This window comes from Metarhizium acridum, assembly GCF_019434415.1.
Source record: "Metarhizium acridum strain ARSEF 324 chromosome Unknown scaffold_579, whole genome shotgun sequence".
In the NCBI taxonomy this organism is placed as follows: Eukaryota; Fungi; Ascomycota; class Sordariomycetes; order Hypocreales; family Clavicipitaceae; genus Metarhizium; species Metarhizium acridum.
In genome coordinates this window covers 808308-825091 of record NW_027094047.1, presented here as the reverse complement: position 1 = coordinate 825091, position 16784 = coordinate 808308, and the positions used below count along the sequence as shown (strand labels likewise).

Here is a 16784-nt window from a genome sequence, read left to right as displayed (position 1 = left end):
TAATAAAATAAGTAATAATTATTAGACTTATAATAATTACTTAGCTTATATAAGTTAAATATCTTTCTCTTAAAAGTCTTAAAGCTTTATATATTTAATTAAACGTTAGCTTTTTATTATAATTTTTATAGTTTCTTAAAGTATTCTTTACTTTTTCTTAGGTAATTATTAGCTTCTTTTATAAGTTTAATAATAACTCTTTATTAAATATAGCTTTACCTTTATAATTAAGTTATTTTAATAGCTTATTTATTAAATTACTCTTATTAAATTAATACTTAATAATAAAGTTAAAGAGTAATAAGAATATATATTAATAAGTTTAACACTTATTTAGCTTAAGTTACCTTATAAATATTTAAAGGTTATAATAGTTTAATAAAACTTTAATTAAGTTTATTACTTCTTTTATATAATATTATTAATATTTAAATAATTCTATTATAATAAATAATTTTTAGTTTAATATTTTATAATTTCTTTTTATATTAATAAACTTTTAAGATTAAAATATAATAAGGTAATATTACCTTTTATTATTTAATTATAAGAGAATTTTAATTATTATAAAGTTAAACGCATTTATTTTAATTTAAATTATTTTACTTAAATTATAATATTAAAGAAAAGAGACTCTTATAAAGGTATTCTTTAAATAATTAAATATTAATTATTTTTTACTTATAAAGGTTAAGTAATTAAGCTTCTTACTATTTTAACTTCTCTTTAATAAGGTATTTAAGAGTATTATTATTTTAAAGTAACTTTATATAAATTATTAATAAAAGTTATAGAATTCTAAAAATACTTATATCTTATAATACGTAATTAATTCTTTTTATTCTTAAATAATTTATACTTATTTTAAATCTATTAAAAGATTATTAATTAATAAAATAAACCTTAAAAATTCTATAAAGATTTAATAGAAAATACACTTAAATAGCTTTATAAATAACTTAATTACTTATATTTATTTTAATATTTAGGTAATATAAGAGATATATTTCTCTTTTATTTTTAAGAAGATTAAAATATTATTTAAATATACTATATAAATAATATTAATTAGCCTTTATAAGGCTTAGTAAATATAATTTTAAAAAGTAATAAGCGTATTTATAAGGCTAAAAAGTATAATTAAGTATTTATAATACCTATAATAAATTTAAAAAGCTATCTTTTACTTATCTCTCTCTTTTATTTATATTTTATAATAGGTATTTTTAATATTAATTTTTTACAAAGTACGAATTGCAAGTCGTGCCGGCCTAGCCCGAGCCGCTCCAGGCAACAGTCACGCAGCAGCAGCAACTCCCTCAAACTCGTCCAAGGCGTCTTGGGGGAGATTTCAGCCGTCGTCCACATGGTAAACTTGTCAGAGTAACCTTTGAATTTGACCAGGTACTCGGTGGTGCGGCCACGCCCTCGCCTGCGGATTCGTTTCCCCAACACCTTTTCTACCGCTGCGTACTCGCTTCCCAAATTGTCAATATCGACTTGGTACTGTTCCGACAGGGGGCTCGAGGCCGCAAGCCGCAAGCCGCGCCGTAGTCCTGGGGGCAATGCTTGGGACGGCACATGAGCCACCGGTGACTAGCCGCCGGCATCCGCCTTTCTGATGTTGCCGGTTTGAACTTAATCCGATGTGCTGAAGCCTCGTGTAGGCAAGGTCGCCGTGCCTACCGCTCCAGGTCCGTCATTGTTGGCTTGCTGGCTGCTCCCTTGAGCGTTGGACTTTGGCCGCATCGATCCATGCTCGAATCGCACTCCCTTCGTCTTCTTCTTCCTCTTATTGGATGAGCCGTCTTCCGAGCCAGTCTCGCTGCAAGACGCTCCTGTCAGCTCGGCCTCGAGCGAATGAGCCTGGGCGACTGCCCACGCCAAAAGCTGCATCTGGCACTCTGCGTGGTGTTTCTCGATGAGAAGGGGAGTTGTCTCGCGAACAAAATCGACAATGACCTCATTCCGTCGCCAAGCCAATACTTGCGCTTCGTTCGCCGCCAAAGTCCTATTCTTGGCCTCGACTAGCATCCACGCGCACGCAGGGTCCTTGGCCGCCCTCTCGAGAAGCTTCTCCTCCTCGACTTCCGCAGCCTCGCCACCCCGGCTGGGCTTCTCTCTTCCTCGTCAGCCCTCGCACACCACACAGGAGTGCGAACAAAGTCGGGTGTTTCGTCGTCCTTGAGTATGATTGATTTCGCCAGCGTCTCCCACTTGTCGTCATGCTCGAGCTTGTGGCGCGCCATGTATTTGCTATGACGATCGAGCCACCGGTACTCATAGCCAAGATATTTGATTCACTAGGTCAACTGTCCTGCTGCTTGGGGTCTTCTGCTTCTGCCAATTGGAACAGTCGGGTAAAGCCGTGTCGAGTTAATCGCGCTCTTAGTGCTGCTTCGTAATCAGAGAAGCTCTCGCATTCAGGCTCCCGCTGCCATACTTGCTGCCATTTGCGGTGCCTCTGCCTATAATACCATACTTCTCCCCTCCTCTTCAAGATTTCTGGATTGGCTTCGATCTCATCCGCGTAGTGACCCCAGCCTACTTTTCTGCATGCACTCTTCAATTCCTCGACATGGGCCAGAAACTCGTCGTCTTCTCCTTCTTCCTCCATCCTTCTGTTGTCGAGTTGCCACCTGCGAAAGTTGCGCCACCTTAGCTGTTGTCTCTGGAATACCTCTTGTTGGAGGAAGCCGTCAAGGTTCGTCAGGTTATCAGGATGGGGTGTTCTCCAAAAGGGGCGCAGCATCTCCAGGTGCGCCTCAGGGTCATGGGAAACCGGTTCCAACATGCCAATTGGACACAGCGGACGACCACCATCCTTGACAAGATTATCATATGCCTCCGTCTCGTTTTGCATATATGTCTCTCGCTCATCTGGTATCGGTCCGGTTTCTCTTGATTCGCTTGATTCGCTTCTTCGCCGTCGGGTCGGCGATGAGGCATCATCGTCTCTGTTGGACACCTGTTGCAAGAGTGCCTCCAGCTTGTCGACGTCAAGCGGACGTGAGTTCGCCTGTATGGTCCTAAAGCTAAATGAGTAAATGAAAAGAATGGCATGGCAACAGAACACACTTGAGTCTTTGGGCGAGGCCATCTCGCTCTTCTTGCGACCATAGACCACAGTCATTAGTCACCAGAAGCTCATATGAGCCATCTGGCTGCCGGCTTTTCTCCAGAATCTCGCGAAGCTGGGCGTCATTTAAAGCTAATAGGTCAACAGGAGCCGGTTGTGAAGGTGAACCAGACATGTTGGCGGCAATGCAAAAGCGAGGCCCGCGTCTCGCGCCTAGGTAGGTGTAGGAGTAAGAATCAAGGGTATCGGGAACCAAGGGAACGGGGAAACCGGAAAACAAAGGGGGGAAGCAAACATTGGAGGGCGTGCCGGCGCCGTTGAGCGACCCCTTGACGCCTTGTTGTGGCTCTGTAATTGTGCGCCTTGACTAATGGCTTGCCTATGTGGCTGCATTAACAGGCATTGATGCAACAATTATTTTGTTTGCTTCCTGGGGTGTGTCCGGAAGCCGACATACAACTCGTGGCTGATATTGAATCGTCACCACCTCACCTCCCGCCGGGCTAGGGGGCTGCAGCCTGGCGGACACGACTGGGCGAGAGCTGGCAAACATTAATCGATGTCTGGTAGGCGTCTGGTGTAGGACAAGTTGTCTTCCTGCCTGAAGATAAAACATAAGTTCGACTGGCGGGCACCTTCAAGCCCTTGGGCAACCACATATATGTAGTCAACACAATCCTCTTCCCTCATTCCACGTCCGCACTATTCATTCTTCACCAAGGACAATATGAATGATCCGGATCTTATTGCTCGAATATACCCCTATTCCACTAAGAGAATGCATTTTGTGCCACAAAGACCATCTTGAACCACTTGTCTCTAGCTCTACCGCTGCATCAAGAAGCTCAAACACTTCAGCATGGCCGTGATGACAGCGAGATGACCATGCCCCCAGAGGGGTCGGGCGACCAAACGACTTCCGTAAACCAAGTCTGCATAGAGTTCAGGTTCAGCAAAATACCACGGTCCTCAAATGGACTTGTATTTGGATGCGGCAAGGAATCTGGTGCCGTCCTGCCTGATATAGATGGTGTTAGCAACGAACACTTCAGCGTAACATTCGACAGTCAACATCGGCTCATCGTGAAAGACTTGGACTCTCTTTACGGAACCCGGGTCACTTATAACGACGGGGCTGGGGTACGACGAAGATTTTAATGGATCGTTGGCGGGGACAAAAACGCACATGAAAAGGACTGTATTATTGTCCAGATACACAAACAAATTCAGTTTAAAATTATTGCTGTGAAACATAATGTCAACTCACAATCATACAAGGAGAAAGTCAAAAAATGCTGTCTCGGCAGTGTCGGCAATGCCAGCACCGAGGCACTCCTCAATCTCCTGAATTTTCTCTCTCTACCCGACACAAGACGGCAGACTGGAGCACACACGCCAAGTACCGAGCCAATTTACCTGAGACGAGTGCTTGGAAGGGGAGGCGAGGGCCCGTGAGTTATCATGGGAATGTCAGCACTGGAAAAGAGCATGCCCTCAAGCAGGCTCACAATAAGGCAAGATTCAGCAAGTCTCGGTGGTTGACGGAAAGGGACATACTCGGTAAATTATCACACGTCAGTCCCGCCCTCTTTGGTTTCCTTTTTGGTATTTAATACTGACTCGTCATAGAAACGAATTGTTAAACTTCTCTCGGTTGATCCACGTCTTGACCAAATCTGTCTCGAATATATCCCGGGAGGTTCTCTCGATAAACTAGACAACATCACTGTCAGCCAGAGCGTGTCTGTCCTGCGCCAAATTCTCTCCGCCTTGACATGCCTGCATGGGACAAGCCCTAGAATCGTGCACCGGGACATTAAGCCTGCGAATATTCTGGTACGCGAACACACTTCCCATGGAATCACAGTCGTGCTCGGGGACATATTCCGGCAGGAAGACTCAAGTGTCCACTTCACCCCCAACACTAGGGAGGCGGCAGCCATGCTAGGCGAAGAGCTCAACGATGAACCTTCAACTAGTCAAATCACTCTCCAAGCCACACCAAGATATTTGACTCCTGCAGCGACTTGGTCAACATCTGGCAAACATCCAGGCCCCCATCGCTCACCTCTTCCCAACTCATCTTCTCAGATCGTGAAGGGCGAACAAGACGGAGACAAGTCCTTGCCAAGCTCTGCCAGACTATCGCCGTCATTGTACCCAAGTGCCAGAACATCACTGAGGCGACCGGTTGAAGACGTGGCTCTACAGGGCCGCAGTTCGAAGCGCCAGGATCGAGGTTCGACCTCGCAACTGCCTGGCTACTCTGGTGCTCCATTGTCTGACACAGAGTAAGTCGACGAAACATCCCACGGGCAGCTCCGTCTCAGGGTTAGGTATGTAACTCGTGGCGCTCAGGCCTTGCTAGTTGCTGATGAATTGCAGAGACATCTGGTAGCAAGCATCCCATCCTGGCATCCGCGGGACTCGTGCAAATAGACGTCTTGAGTTGGCACAAACGCAGCTATAATGGCTTCTCCTGGCCGCTTGAAAGGACCTTCTATTTTAACGCAAAGGTCTAGACAAATACTTTCCGGCTAAAGATTCAAATCATCCTCTATTGCTTATAAATAGCTATCATCCTAGAATAGCTACTACGGACAAAGTGTTGGGGGCTCATACCGCCACGCGCATGTCTTCTACACATGCTTGGATGGCAGGCATCGACAGTAGCTAAGGCTTTTTTTTCTTGTCCTGAGCTGATCAATTTTTCTTTCTTCATGTATTTGCTAGTTTCTTTCAATTGGATTCGTTTATCGCTTCTGAGACCTTGTGCTATTATTGTCAGGCCCTCATCTCTCCCTCGCCCGACCGTGGCACATTACAATGTCCGTGGTTCTTGGGATCCTGCTCAATCAGACGACCAATAGCCATCACACGTGGATGTATTATAGATGTCCTTTGATTGCTGGTAGCAGGAGGGATCATTGTTGCAGATGAAGTTCAGGGGCTGGGGAACGAATCCACGTCGTCTTGCTCATCTTGATAGCATTCAAAATAGCGACATTTCGAAATTCACTGTGGGCCATTGATTACAAGCGGGCTGAGGTCCAGACGACGCTGGATCCGGCGCAGCTGAACGCCGCAAAGCCTCGTTGTTGATTCGATGGCAGCAGGCAGTTTGATGCTGCATCTACAATACGCCTTGCACATGTGTCTCAGTCTTGACCTCGACACCGCCGACGCTGCTGCTTCAGACCCTCAGCACGACAATACCTGCCCGTCATGGATCGCATGGCCTTCATACCCGGCGCCGAAGCCAAAGATGAGCTGTTCAAAGCCGCAGGCCACGTCTTCTTCCAGCGCCCAACCGCAATAGCCTACGCCGACGAGTTCCTCCTCAAGGCTGCGCAGCCCATGACGGGAATCACGCATCAGGCCATGCTCTCGTGTATGAGCGAGGGCGACCAGGTAGACATCTGGTTCGGCCTCCGCGATCCCGAGCCGTCACTGGGCCACGACATGGTCCCCTCGGGACAGCCAGTCGGGCACACATGGGCGATTCTCAAATCAACAGACGGCAAACAAGAGACGCTCTGGGAAGTTGGACGGGCCACGCCCTCCATGGGAGACGCCCACGCCGCCCGCGCATCCAATGCCTACCGAGAGGCATTCGCCCGGTTTCAGGAGCTGCCCTTGCCTCCGGCCGTGCCAGTTGATCAAGACAAGGCTCATGTGCCGCCGCCACACAATGACAAGCCGGTGATTTCGCACGCCTTGTCCCCTGCCAACTTGTACTACGCCTCGGGCCGGATGTGGTATTTTGTCGACTTGGGACCGGCCGACGACGTGATGGCGCCGGCACACTTGTCGCGGCCCATGAGGGCGTTTGACGCCTTGATTCTGTCGAGCCTCATGACGCTCGTGAACGGGACGCCACCGCTGGTGTTTGCGCTTGCCAATACCACGGAGACGCTGGGGCAAATGCCCATCAAGTACAAGAGGGTGTCTTGCGAGGCGGATGGGACATTGAAACGGCCACCGGATACGCCCTTGGTGGTCCTGTGATGGAGAAACGCTGGTAGAGTCAATCAAGACAGCAAAGTGACGAGTATCCAGTTAGTCTTTCTGCCCTTGGCTTCAACTGCGATGCCTTGTTGTTGATCCCCCTTCCCCTTTCGCCTGCCTCGAGCTCGCAACCCCATGGGCAATCGGGGATACACCATGCACGCCGCTTGCCATTTCCCTCAAGTTACCGTGGATGTTTGTCCCTTTGCCATGGGCAGCTTGAGTCTTTGTTCTGTCTGCAAGGATCATTCACTGGAGTTTGCTTGCTCCGCAGGGCTGAAGGGACCAAAACGTCAGCATGTGGAGCTGGCGTTTGAAAATATGCCAAAAATGTCAGCCGCCAGTTCCCAATGGCGTTGCTGTTTCGAGGCGTTGGAGGCGTCGAGGCTCTCACTTCCTAAGTGCTGGGGAGGGTGGACGAGCGTCGGTTCTCGAGACGCAGGGCGCCAACGGCACTACGTTGGCTCACATGGGTCGTGTTGGCAACTGGTTTACGGAGTAGGATGTCGGGCGCTGGTAATGCTCGTCATTGTCTTGGTTGCCGTCAGTGTGTTTGCTCCGCGCGCATTGTGCCGAGTGACACCAGCCGCGATACATGGGGTTTCCTGCTTGTTGTCTCTGTTGGAATGGACCTTGCCAGCATAACCACCATGATATCAGATGAATCTCCAGACTAGCAAGCAAAGCGCCCCCGGTTCGTGACGAGATCTGCACCACATTTTGCAAGCCGCCGCAGCTAGCCATGACACAAAAGGATCAAGACGACGAGAACAAGGCAAAAGCGTAGAAACCCCTGATGTCCACGATTCTGGTCTACTTTGGTCACTCGCCTCCCAAGAGGCTGGCTTTGACCCTCCTCAGCTCAAAGGCTACATGCCCGAGTTATTGGCCAGCCACGCCGAGTTTGGCTCAAAAGCGAAGAAGGTTATATTAGCGACTCCACCCACCTGATCAGGCTTCTAGTTGCTGGATGACAATGATTCCGGAACGTCTTGGATGGAGCTGACTGTCATCAAATGCTTGTTCCACGTTTCCTCGCCCACGATGGTGCCTGGATGAGCAACAGCCAGCGGAGGCTTTGCCCTTGTTCAACGAGAACATGTCATCGCCCGCGGCAAGCTCGCCCGCTTCTCATTGCGAATGCCAGGGTCAAACGGTCAAATAGCAGTCCGGCATTTGTGGACTCAGCCCATTCTTGTCATGGCGGCGGGCTGCATCCCTTGATTAGATGAGCTGAGGCTGAATCTGGCGTTTACATTGGGCTCACCAGACCATGACTGTAACTGCATCAGGCCGGCTCTGTTGCTCTCATACTAGCATAGCTCAGGGTGTGACCTGGTCTTTCTTTTTCTTCTTTTTTTTTGCCCATCACTCTCTTTGTGAACATGGGGTTTGGGCCCGCCCTTTGACAGCTGTCCGCTGCCGTAGTTATTTAAGTCGTGTTTGCTGCTGTCCCAAGATAGTCACGCCACTCCATATCCAAGAACGATTATTCTTTCACTCCTTTTCTTTTCCTTCTTCACGGTCTTTTATTATCTCTTTGTGCTCCCCCCCCGATACCCCTTACAACATGGCCGCTCCTCAAGAACACGTCCTCGTCACCACGCAGCCGGCCCCGACTCCGGCGCCGGCTGCCACCCAACCTGCCAACAACGGACCTATTGACCAAGCCGACCTCGATGACTGGAAGAACCGCTTCAACCATGTCCTCTCCCGCTCTGGGGAAGTCGTCAACTCCAAGTCCCCGGAGAGCGCGCAGTCTTGGGCCGCCGGCTTCTTCGACTGCTTCAGCCCCATTGACACTTGCTTAATCACCTACTGCCTGCCCTGCGTCACCTTTGGCAAGACTCACCACCGCGTGCGTAAGAATGGCAACCTGGATGGATACGAGCCCATCAACACCTCTGTGAGTCGTCAAACAGCAAAAACAGATGGAAAACACGTGTGTCGATACGCGACTAATACTCTGGGAAAACAGTGCCTCCTCTTCTGCGGCGCTGGCTGCTTTGGTCTTCACTGGATCCCCATGGCCATGCAGCGTATGAACATTCGCGAAAAGTACAACTTGAAGGGGTCGTGCGTCGAGGACATCCTCACCTCGTGCTGCTGCCACTGCTGCAGCTTGATCCAGCAGGACAAGGAGGCCGAGCACCGCGAGCAGCAGCTCCTGAGCTCTGGCGTCCAGCAGCAGTACCAGCCCAACAACAGGATGCAGTATCCCCTCAAGACTGGTTGAAAGCAAGCTCACTTACGAGAGAAAGGCATGAGTCTTTGGGGCGAACAATGAACAAATCAAAATTGATACCTGGATTGGACGGACGAATGGGGCTTGGTTCCAGGGATAATGGGTCGATGGTTGTTTTATTATGCACGCTGTGCGGTCGATACCTCTGTCATTTTTGCAGCCATTCTAATTCTATTTGTCCGTGTCTTATATATTGTACTTTCAATCCGCGCTTTGCTTTGACTGAGGACAATTCTCATCATCGTCTTTGTAGCGTTGCAGATCCCGCCACAATCGTGTTCTCCGATCTGCCAACCTTCAGCCAGACGCCCGCTCTGAGATGTCGTGGGTGGCAAAGCCATTAGAAATTTCTATTTCACACGGCAGGGCTATGTCCTGGACAATGTCGGAAGTAGCATCCGTTACCACTCTACTTGGTCAGACACTCCAAAGCAGCTGTTGACAGGGCGAGATCATATCAACCCAGGAGAAGACGATCTGGTCAGTCGTCCCATTCAGTTTTGTTCTCAACACCAAGTCCCTGGATCAGGTAACCGCAATTTTTTCTTTTTTGCAACCGCTCTCCATCTCTCTGAAATTCACCACTTTATACACCACACAAGCAGCGGAGCACTTTCACATCGACAATCGCATCAGAGGCTAGAGCAAGTCCCAACTGCAACGTTAGTGACACGGGCTACCCTAGAGTAGCGGGGGATTTTCGCCGTTTCACAGTATAACTGCCTTGCACCAAAGGGGTTCAATCGGACAAGCCGAATTCCGTCTCCTTTAATCTGCTATGGCTGCACGCAATTTGGCTGTATCGTTGGTTACTTACCCCATGAGCAGTCAGTGTGACTATGCAAAGCTGAATGGCCGTATGACGCATAGTTATTGGGGGCCAAGACTGTTGTGCTACATTATCGGGCCGTCTATTAGTGTTACATGCAGACATGCATCCCGAGTTAGGGTGAAGAAGCGCCAAACAGACACCGCACGCCTCGTGGCCGTATATTACTCAGAAAGTCTTTAAGCTGGAAGCAAGAATTGGTTTACTTATTTTTTGAGTGCATTTGTTTTCTTGGGCAACCAGCTTGTACGGAAAGGCGTCTGCGTCTGCATGTCACTTGAACAAGGCTTCAGAGGTTGCAATAATTTATAAGTAAATAATTATAATAATAAGCGTACTTATAAAAAGAGCGTATATAATCTTCTCCTTTATAGCTAAATATAGACTTGTATATATACATTATCGTAACAATTAGTGCCCCTTAAAGTGTAACACGGATGAACTCCAATTTTCTCCCTCACCATTGTTGCACGATGTTGGGGACGCCCTTGGCAAGTCGTCTGCGTCGCCCAGAGGTTTTCGTTTGCCCACCGACAAACATCAATACGCTCACCAACTTCCCTCTCATTTTGCTCTTCGATATCAAAGCCATATTTCCTCTAACATGAATCAACTAAATCAACATACAACAATGGTCATTGCCTCTGGCGGCCATGTCATCATTTGGATGCCGCAAATCTGCCTGATTTCGGCGCGGCAAAGGGTACAAAACCCCAATGCATCGTAGCAATTTTACTTGAAGCAGTTGCAGTCTTGTCTAAGTTGATATCTGTCATTTATATCCTCTCAATCAAGCTAACTCAACCATCGAGCCCATACGCACTAGACCCTCCGCTCAAGACATTTTCGCCAGGGGCCTATACACAGATCAAGAACGTGAGCCAAGAATTCTTGACGCTGGACATCACTTACGCTTTGCATTAATAATATGATGTTGACTCATTTAGTTTCCCTACGCTGGGCATTATATTATGAACAGCGCCTCGAGTTTCACACCAACCTTTGCCTCTTTACCAGCTCAAAGAAAAGCGGCCCCAACCGATGGTCAAGCCTGGAGAACATTATCTCATTCGAAGCTAAAGCAAGGCTATATTGGGTTATTGGTCAGGGCATGCATGCTTTTTTTCCTCGGACTTGGACAGCCTCCTCTTTTCCATGAGATACTCTAGATTGAACACGCTGTTTTAGCTCTCGTTCTCGTTATTTTTACAACATACCTCGCTCTTATATGACCCAAAGTCTGTTAGCTCGCCGCATTGGGACATTTACAGACTTTAGTAGATCTCATCGACGATTGGGGCTTGGGCAAACACTGTAGGACGTGCTGGGGAGAAAGAAGCTTTCTACTAGTCATAGTGGTATCTGCCACGCGGGAACCAGCAGCGATAAGACTCCCCTTTCCCCAATTTGTATGACAGCGGGGTGTCAGTAATAAGGGTCGTGTGATAGGTTATTAGCGCGGTATACTTATATTAATTTTCCGCGTACATGTGTCCGTACTAGCTGCCGTCGTTTACCATTATAATAGCATATTATGATGAATCACCAATTCGACTAGTGTGTCTGACCCATCGCGATGCATTCATGATGTCCTACGTGGTTAGTTACGGTTCCCTGGCCTAGGTACGGCCAAAAAACAGTGTTACTAGATGCCCTTCATCTAGCCCATTTTTTTTTCTTCATAATTCAATATTATTATTTAAGAAAGAAGATATTGGCGAGACTTGAGAAGCTGGAGCCTTCGACATCAGGACTCCTAAGCTATTTGTCTTTTATTGTTGCCAACCTTTCCATTCCCAGTCTCTTACATTAGACGCGTAAATTGTAGTTCTACTAACAAGCTTGCCAGTATGTATTAATTTACCAAGACATATTAACAGCTGAGGATTTAATTACTATTGCATGAAGAGTTTGCATAGTGTCTATTAGTATCTAGGCCAATGAAATATACTTACTTGCAGAAGTGCAATAGTTTTTTATCAGAGCAAGACCGTCATGTGCGGATTTACAGCAGCCAACGCGTGGGACTATTCAAGAGGCATACGACCCGCGCAAGGTATCCTATCCCATGACTACCTAGGTAAATAGGGCAGTAATTCCCACGGTATTTTTCAGTATTAGTCTATATGGAGTAGCATCTATAATACAGTATCATACACCACGATGCATCAATCGTACACCCTGTCTCTAGGCTGCAAACTCGGCCTGCTCACCCGTTGTACTCATCGACTGGACCACGTACCTCTCCATTTCCTCTAATCGCTGTGTCAACATCCCATCATACAGTGGCGCCTCCATCATGCCCATGACAAATGGCCCCTGCGCACCCCATGTACATCCATGCAAGTGGTCACGAATGGTAATCAACAGGTCGTGAACATCTTTGTCCGCATATAGTCCTGCGGAATTCATCTCCTGGAGTACGTCTAACGCAGAGCTGGCATCGCCAAATCGATTCCAGTGCATTCGGGCGAGTCGGGTGTAGAATGGTGTAGACACGCCCAGCACGTAGGATGGTAGACCGAGTTCTTTGACACGAGGCAGGATCTGGAACGCGTAGTCGGATGGGCGAGCGAATGCACTGTCGAAGAGGCCCATGGCTGTGTTGATGAAGTACGGGTATAGAGGGCCGTGGACGTCCATTACACGCTTTTCTTCGTCGGCAGTGGGCTGCATTGTAGGCTTTCCAGCAGCTGCAGATTTCCCGGTGCGCTTGGGCTTTGTGTTCCTGGTCGATTCTTCTCTAGCCTTGGGCTTTGTGTTTCCGGCTGTTTCCCCTTTAGCCTTGCGCTCTGTTTCCTTGGCTGCTTCCCCTGTCTGCTTGCTGTCTGTGATTCTCGTTGGTTCCATTGTATTCTCCCCGTCAGTGTTTGTAGCTGATTTCTTCGTATCCTTGACCTTTTTGCTTTTGGCTTTGACTGCTTTACGCTGCGCAATGCCCAGCTTCGCTGGTAGTGAGAAAACTTCCTTCTCCATAACGGCCCACAGCTCACCGTCCGTCGTGCAAGCCTTCATCAAGCCATCAACCCTCTCACGCTCCTCAACTCGCGCGCGTTCGTATCTTGCACGCTCTGCCCACTTTGCTTGATCTGCCTCTTCCAGCTCCACCATCTGACTTGCTAAAGAATCACTTGGCTCCAACTCATACAATCCCAGTGCAACTTGGGCAGCGTTTCTCAATGACTGGGGATATCGCCCAAGAAATTTCTCCCGAAACTCCATCACACGCGCTTGCTCGACTATGGACCGTGCCATGCCGCGTTTTGGCTCTTCAGAATTTTCGCTCTGGATTTGCGTGCCTTCCGATGGAGGGGCCCGCTTCTTTGCCACGGGCATTTTCCCTTGGGCAATTTCGTCAAAAATGCCCTTGAAAATCTCCGCTTCCGACGGGGTTATCGTCGATTGCTGGCCAGGAGCATTCGCCATTTCTTCATAGGGTGTGTCATGGTCCCATTCGAAAGGGATGGAGTTGTCTCGTCTCCGGAACTTGTACCTTGGAGGTGCGTGAGCAAGGCGGAGGAACTGCGTCACGGGTTGTGCGCGTATGGCTCTCTTCAGAGTCTTTGTTTGGTATAAGAACGGCATTAGTGTCGATGACATGTTTGATAGGTGTCATTAAGATGAAATCCATCTCATCACGAATGGCAAGCTCATGATGAAAGTTGTCATGGATCCAGAAAAGGGACAATCGAGTGTGGATTGGCGGTTAATTCTCGGATATGCGAGCATCGAGTCAGCGCGTGACTTCGCGCCGCCCATTAAAGCGACACTTTGAGCCGACGCGCGAAGGCGAGGCGCGTTGATTGGCGACCGGATCAATGGCGACTGAATGAATGGCGCCTCGACAGAGACAAATGCCAGATGCTAAGCTGAGCAATTGCTGAACTACAATTTATCGCTCCCTGATTGGGACAGGCGGGCCAAGTCAGATTTTGCATTAACAACACGGATGCACGATTGCTTTTTGCTCATTGCTTCAATTCTTTCACCGCCAAAATGCCCGCCAAGAAGGAACCAGGCGACATGAGCGCCTTTGAGCGCAAACGACTGGAAAATATCGCCGCGAACCGCGCCATCTTGACGGACATTTCCGTCACGGCGAAGAAGATTATTCCAGACAAACCGAAACCCGCCAAGGCCGCAGCCCCAAAGCGCAAGAGCCGCGGAGAGCAAATAAAACGCGAACCAAGCCGTCCCACGCGCATGAGTTCACGCTTGGCCGGTCTTGAGGCAGATAATGAGACGCTGAAGCGCAAACTAGAAGTTGAGGCAGAGAATCAAGCTGAGGTTGCCAAAGCCAAGAAGTTGCGTGTTGTGGGCGACTTGAACTTGGGCGACATTGCGGTCGAGGGCAAGAAATGGAGCGCGGGTCTGGACAGCCTGAAGGGCATTGTGCGTGGCGCGCAACCTGGCGTGAGGACGTTTACCGAAGACGATATTCAAGAGACGACGGACAAAAGTCTAAAGGGTCTGCGACTACGAATGGGAGGTCTCAAACTATATGAACATTGGCTTCCAAATGGTGCGTTATAATCGCCACTTCTAAACCTATCACACCTCCAACCTAACGGGACAGACATCAAAATAACCCCTCAACGTGTATACGCACTCGGATTCCACCCGACCGAGGACAAACCCATTGTCTTTGCAGGTGACAAAGAAGGCAACATGGGCGTGTTTGACGGCTCCCAAAAACCCCCCGAAGTCGATGACGACGAAAATCCCACCTCCGATCCGGAAATATCAGCTTTCAAAACACACTCCCGAACAATCACATCGTTTGTATTTCCACCCACAGACGGCAACACCGTATACTCGTCTTCTTACGACTCATCCATCCGCAAAATGGACCTCGAAAAGGGCACATCTATCCAGGTCTTCGCCCCTTCAGACATCGACACTGACATGCCCATCTCAGCACTGGACATGGCGCACTCGGAGCCAAACATGCTCTACTTTTCAACATTAGACGGTGGTGTGGGACGCTACGACGTTCGCGCCCCAGGGAGCGAAGAGATCTGGACGCTATCGGAACAAAAAATCGGTGGCTTCTCACTACACCCACTGCAGCCACATCTCATCGCGACCGCGTCGCTCGACAGAACCATGAAGATATGGGATACCAGAAAAATCTCTGGCAAGGGAGACCTCCGCCACCCTGCTTTGCTGGGAGAACACGAGTCGCGGCTTTCCGTGTCGCATGCATCGTGGAGCGCAGCCGGACACATTGCTACTTCTTCCTATGATGACACCATTAAGATTTACGACTTTAGCGACGCAAGCAGCTGGAAGGCAGGACACGACATATCCGCCAAAGCAATGCAGCCGAAACACAAGATTCACCATAACAACCAGACAGGCCGGTGGGTTACGATACTCAAGCCGCAGTGGCAGCGACGCCCGCACGACGGCATACAAAAGTTCGTCATAGCGAATATGAACCGCTTTGTGGACGTGTTCGCCTCGGATGGAAGCCAGTTAGCGCAACTTGACGGCGAGGGGATCACGGCCGTGCCCGCGGTGGCGCATTTTCATCCGACTCTGGATTGGGTAGCTGGTGGCAATGGGAGCGGAAAGTTGTGCTTGTGGCAGTAAATAGAGTACATGTCGGGTAGGCATGCTTTTGATAATGAACATGATTGTATCCTGGTTCTCGTTTGTGTTTTCTGTTACGGGGTAGGGACCGTCCATCAAACACACGTCTAGGACGGCTATATTGGGCTTCACGCGCCTCCGAATCTCAGTGCGTCTGAATGTCCCGAGAACGTAATCATCACCGTATATACGTCTAGCATGGAGTCAACAAAAGAATCAATGGCGAACCGCGCAAAGGGAGATGGAGCATGAAGAGTCTGGCTCACATCGGAATGGCGAGAAGGATGACCAATGGCCCGTGAACAAATGTCCCGTTGCGGCGTCTTGATTGGGATCTGCTTACCCCGTTCATTGCTGTGCGATACAAACAGATTCGTCTTGCCATTGTCTGTACACTGCTAGTAGGTACCTACATCTATAAGAGTAATAGAAGAGAAAACCTGCGAGTATCCTAAGCGGGCCAGACAGTCGACGTAGATACCTTAGCCAATCTTGACGACGGCCGTCTAATGATTCTCCAGGGTCCGCAGGACAATAATGGTCAGATTTTTCGCCAGGGACGCTCTCCTTATGACAACAGTCTGAGCTGACAGCAGCTTTAGCGAGACAGACTTTCGAGATGCAAGAACCTTGCATTTGAAAAGACCAAGTGCTGGCGATATGAGCCGTGCGCAAGACAAACACGCCGTGGAGGGCGCATCAATACGGATGGGATGAGAGGAACAGGAGGAATTGGTCGCCAATCTGAATCCAGGGGAGCAATGCCAGAGAGGTCGTAATGGCAGTGTAACCACGACTGGGAGAGTCGAAACAGGTGAGATGAGTTGGGTGAACACTCGAAATTGGACCACGCGGCGGCCAAATAATCGCAGGAGATGACTGTTACCTGGTTGCGGGCCAATAATTATTCCGCCTGACATCCCAAATCAATTCATGTCGCCTCCGACACCTGGCAGAGTGCATCTAGCATTTTTTGAACGAGCCGCATCCTCAACCGCTCACGATGCATGATTCGCCCACAGCATTGC

The 16784-nt window shown here is 48.6% G+C and overlaps 7 protein-coding genes across 7 annotated transcripts; 4 read left to right on the top strand and 3 right to left on the bottom strand.

The window, feature by feature from the left end:
• Window positions 1-1638: 1638 nt before the first annotated feature.
• On the bottom strand, window positions 1639-2034 carry J3458_021516 (uncharacterized protein; the record flags this gene model as incomplete). The annotated part of the gene is made up of 1 exon (XM_066122663.1): window positions 1639-2034. One exon carries the CDS (start codon window positions 2032-2034, stop codon window positions 1639-1641), a length of 396 nt encoding a protein of 131 aa, XP_065972421.1.
• Window positions 2035-2308: 274 nt separating this feature from the next.
• J3458_021515 (uncharacterized protein) lies at window positions 2309-3254 on the bottom strand (the record flags this gene model as incomplete). Its single annotated transcript, XM_066122662.1, has 2 exons — window positions 2309-3029; window positions 3079-3254. 2 exons carry the CDS (start codon window positions 3252-3254, stop codon window positions 2309-2311), a joined length of 897 nt encoding a protein of 298 aa, XP_065972420.1.
• Window positions 3255-4371: 1117 nt separating this feature from the next.
• On the top strand, window positions 4372-6038 carry J3458_021514 (uncharacterized protein; the record flags this gene model as incomplete). The annotated part of the gene is made up of 3 exons (XM_066122661.1): window positions 4372-4653; window positions 4709-5415; window positions 5465-6038. The coding sequence occupies 2 exons, from the start codon at window positions 4372-4374 to the stop codon at window positions 5372-5374; spliced, it is 948 nt and encodes a 315-aa protein (XP_065972419.1). The 3' UTR covers window positions 5375-5415; window positions 5465-6038.
• A 266-nt stretch (window positions 6039-6304) lies between these two features.
• J3458_021513 (uncharacterized protein) lies at window positions 6305-7087 on the top strand (the record flags this gene model as incomplete). Its single annotated transcript, XM_066122660.1, has 1 exon — window positions 6305-7087. One exon carries the CDS (start codon window positions 6305-6307, stop codon window positions 7085-7087), a length of 783 nt encoding a protein of 260 aa, XP_065972418.1.
• A 996-nt stretch (window positions 7088-8083) lies between these two features.
• J3458_021512 (uncharacterized protein) lies at window positions 8084-10545 on the top strand. The gene is made up of 2 exons (XM_066122659.1): window positions 8084-8993; window positions 9066-10545. Exons 1-2 carry the CDS (start codon window positions 8361-8363, stop codon window positions 9321-9323), a joined length of 891 nt encoding a protein of 296 aa, XP_065972417.1. The 5' UTR covers window positions 8084-8360; the 3' UTR covers window positions 9324-10545.
• Window positions 10546-12153: 1608 nt separating this feature from the next.
• J3458_021511 (uncharacterized protein) lies at window positions 12154-13799 on the bottom strand. The gene has a single exon (XM_066122658.1). It carries the CDS (start codon window positions 13759-13761, stop codon window positions 12349-12351), a length of 1413 nt encoding a protein of 470 aa, XP_065972416.1. The 5' UTR covers window positions 13762-13799; the 3' UTR covers window positions 12154-12348.
• Window positions 13800-13957: 158 nt separating this feature from the next.
• J3458_021510 (uncharacterized protein) lies at window positions 13958-16580 on the top strand. Its single transcript, XM_066122657.1, has 2 exons — window positions 13958-14683; window positions 14738-16580. The coding sequence occupies exons 1-2, from the start codon at window positions 14158-14160 to the stop codon at window positions 15754-15756; spliced, it is 1545 nt and encodes a 514-aa protein (XP_065972415.1). The 5' UTR covers window positions 13958-14157; the 3' UTR covers window positions 15757-16580.
• The last annotated feature ends 204 nt before the right edge of the window (window positions 16581-16784 follow it).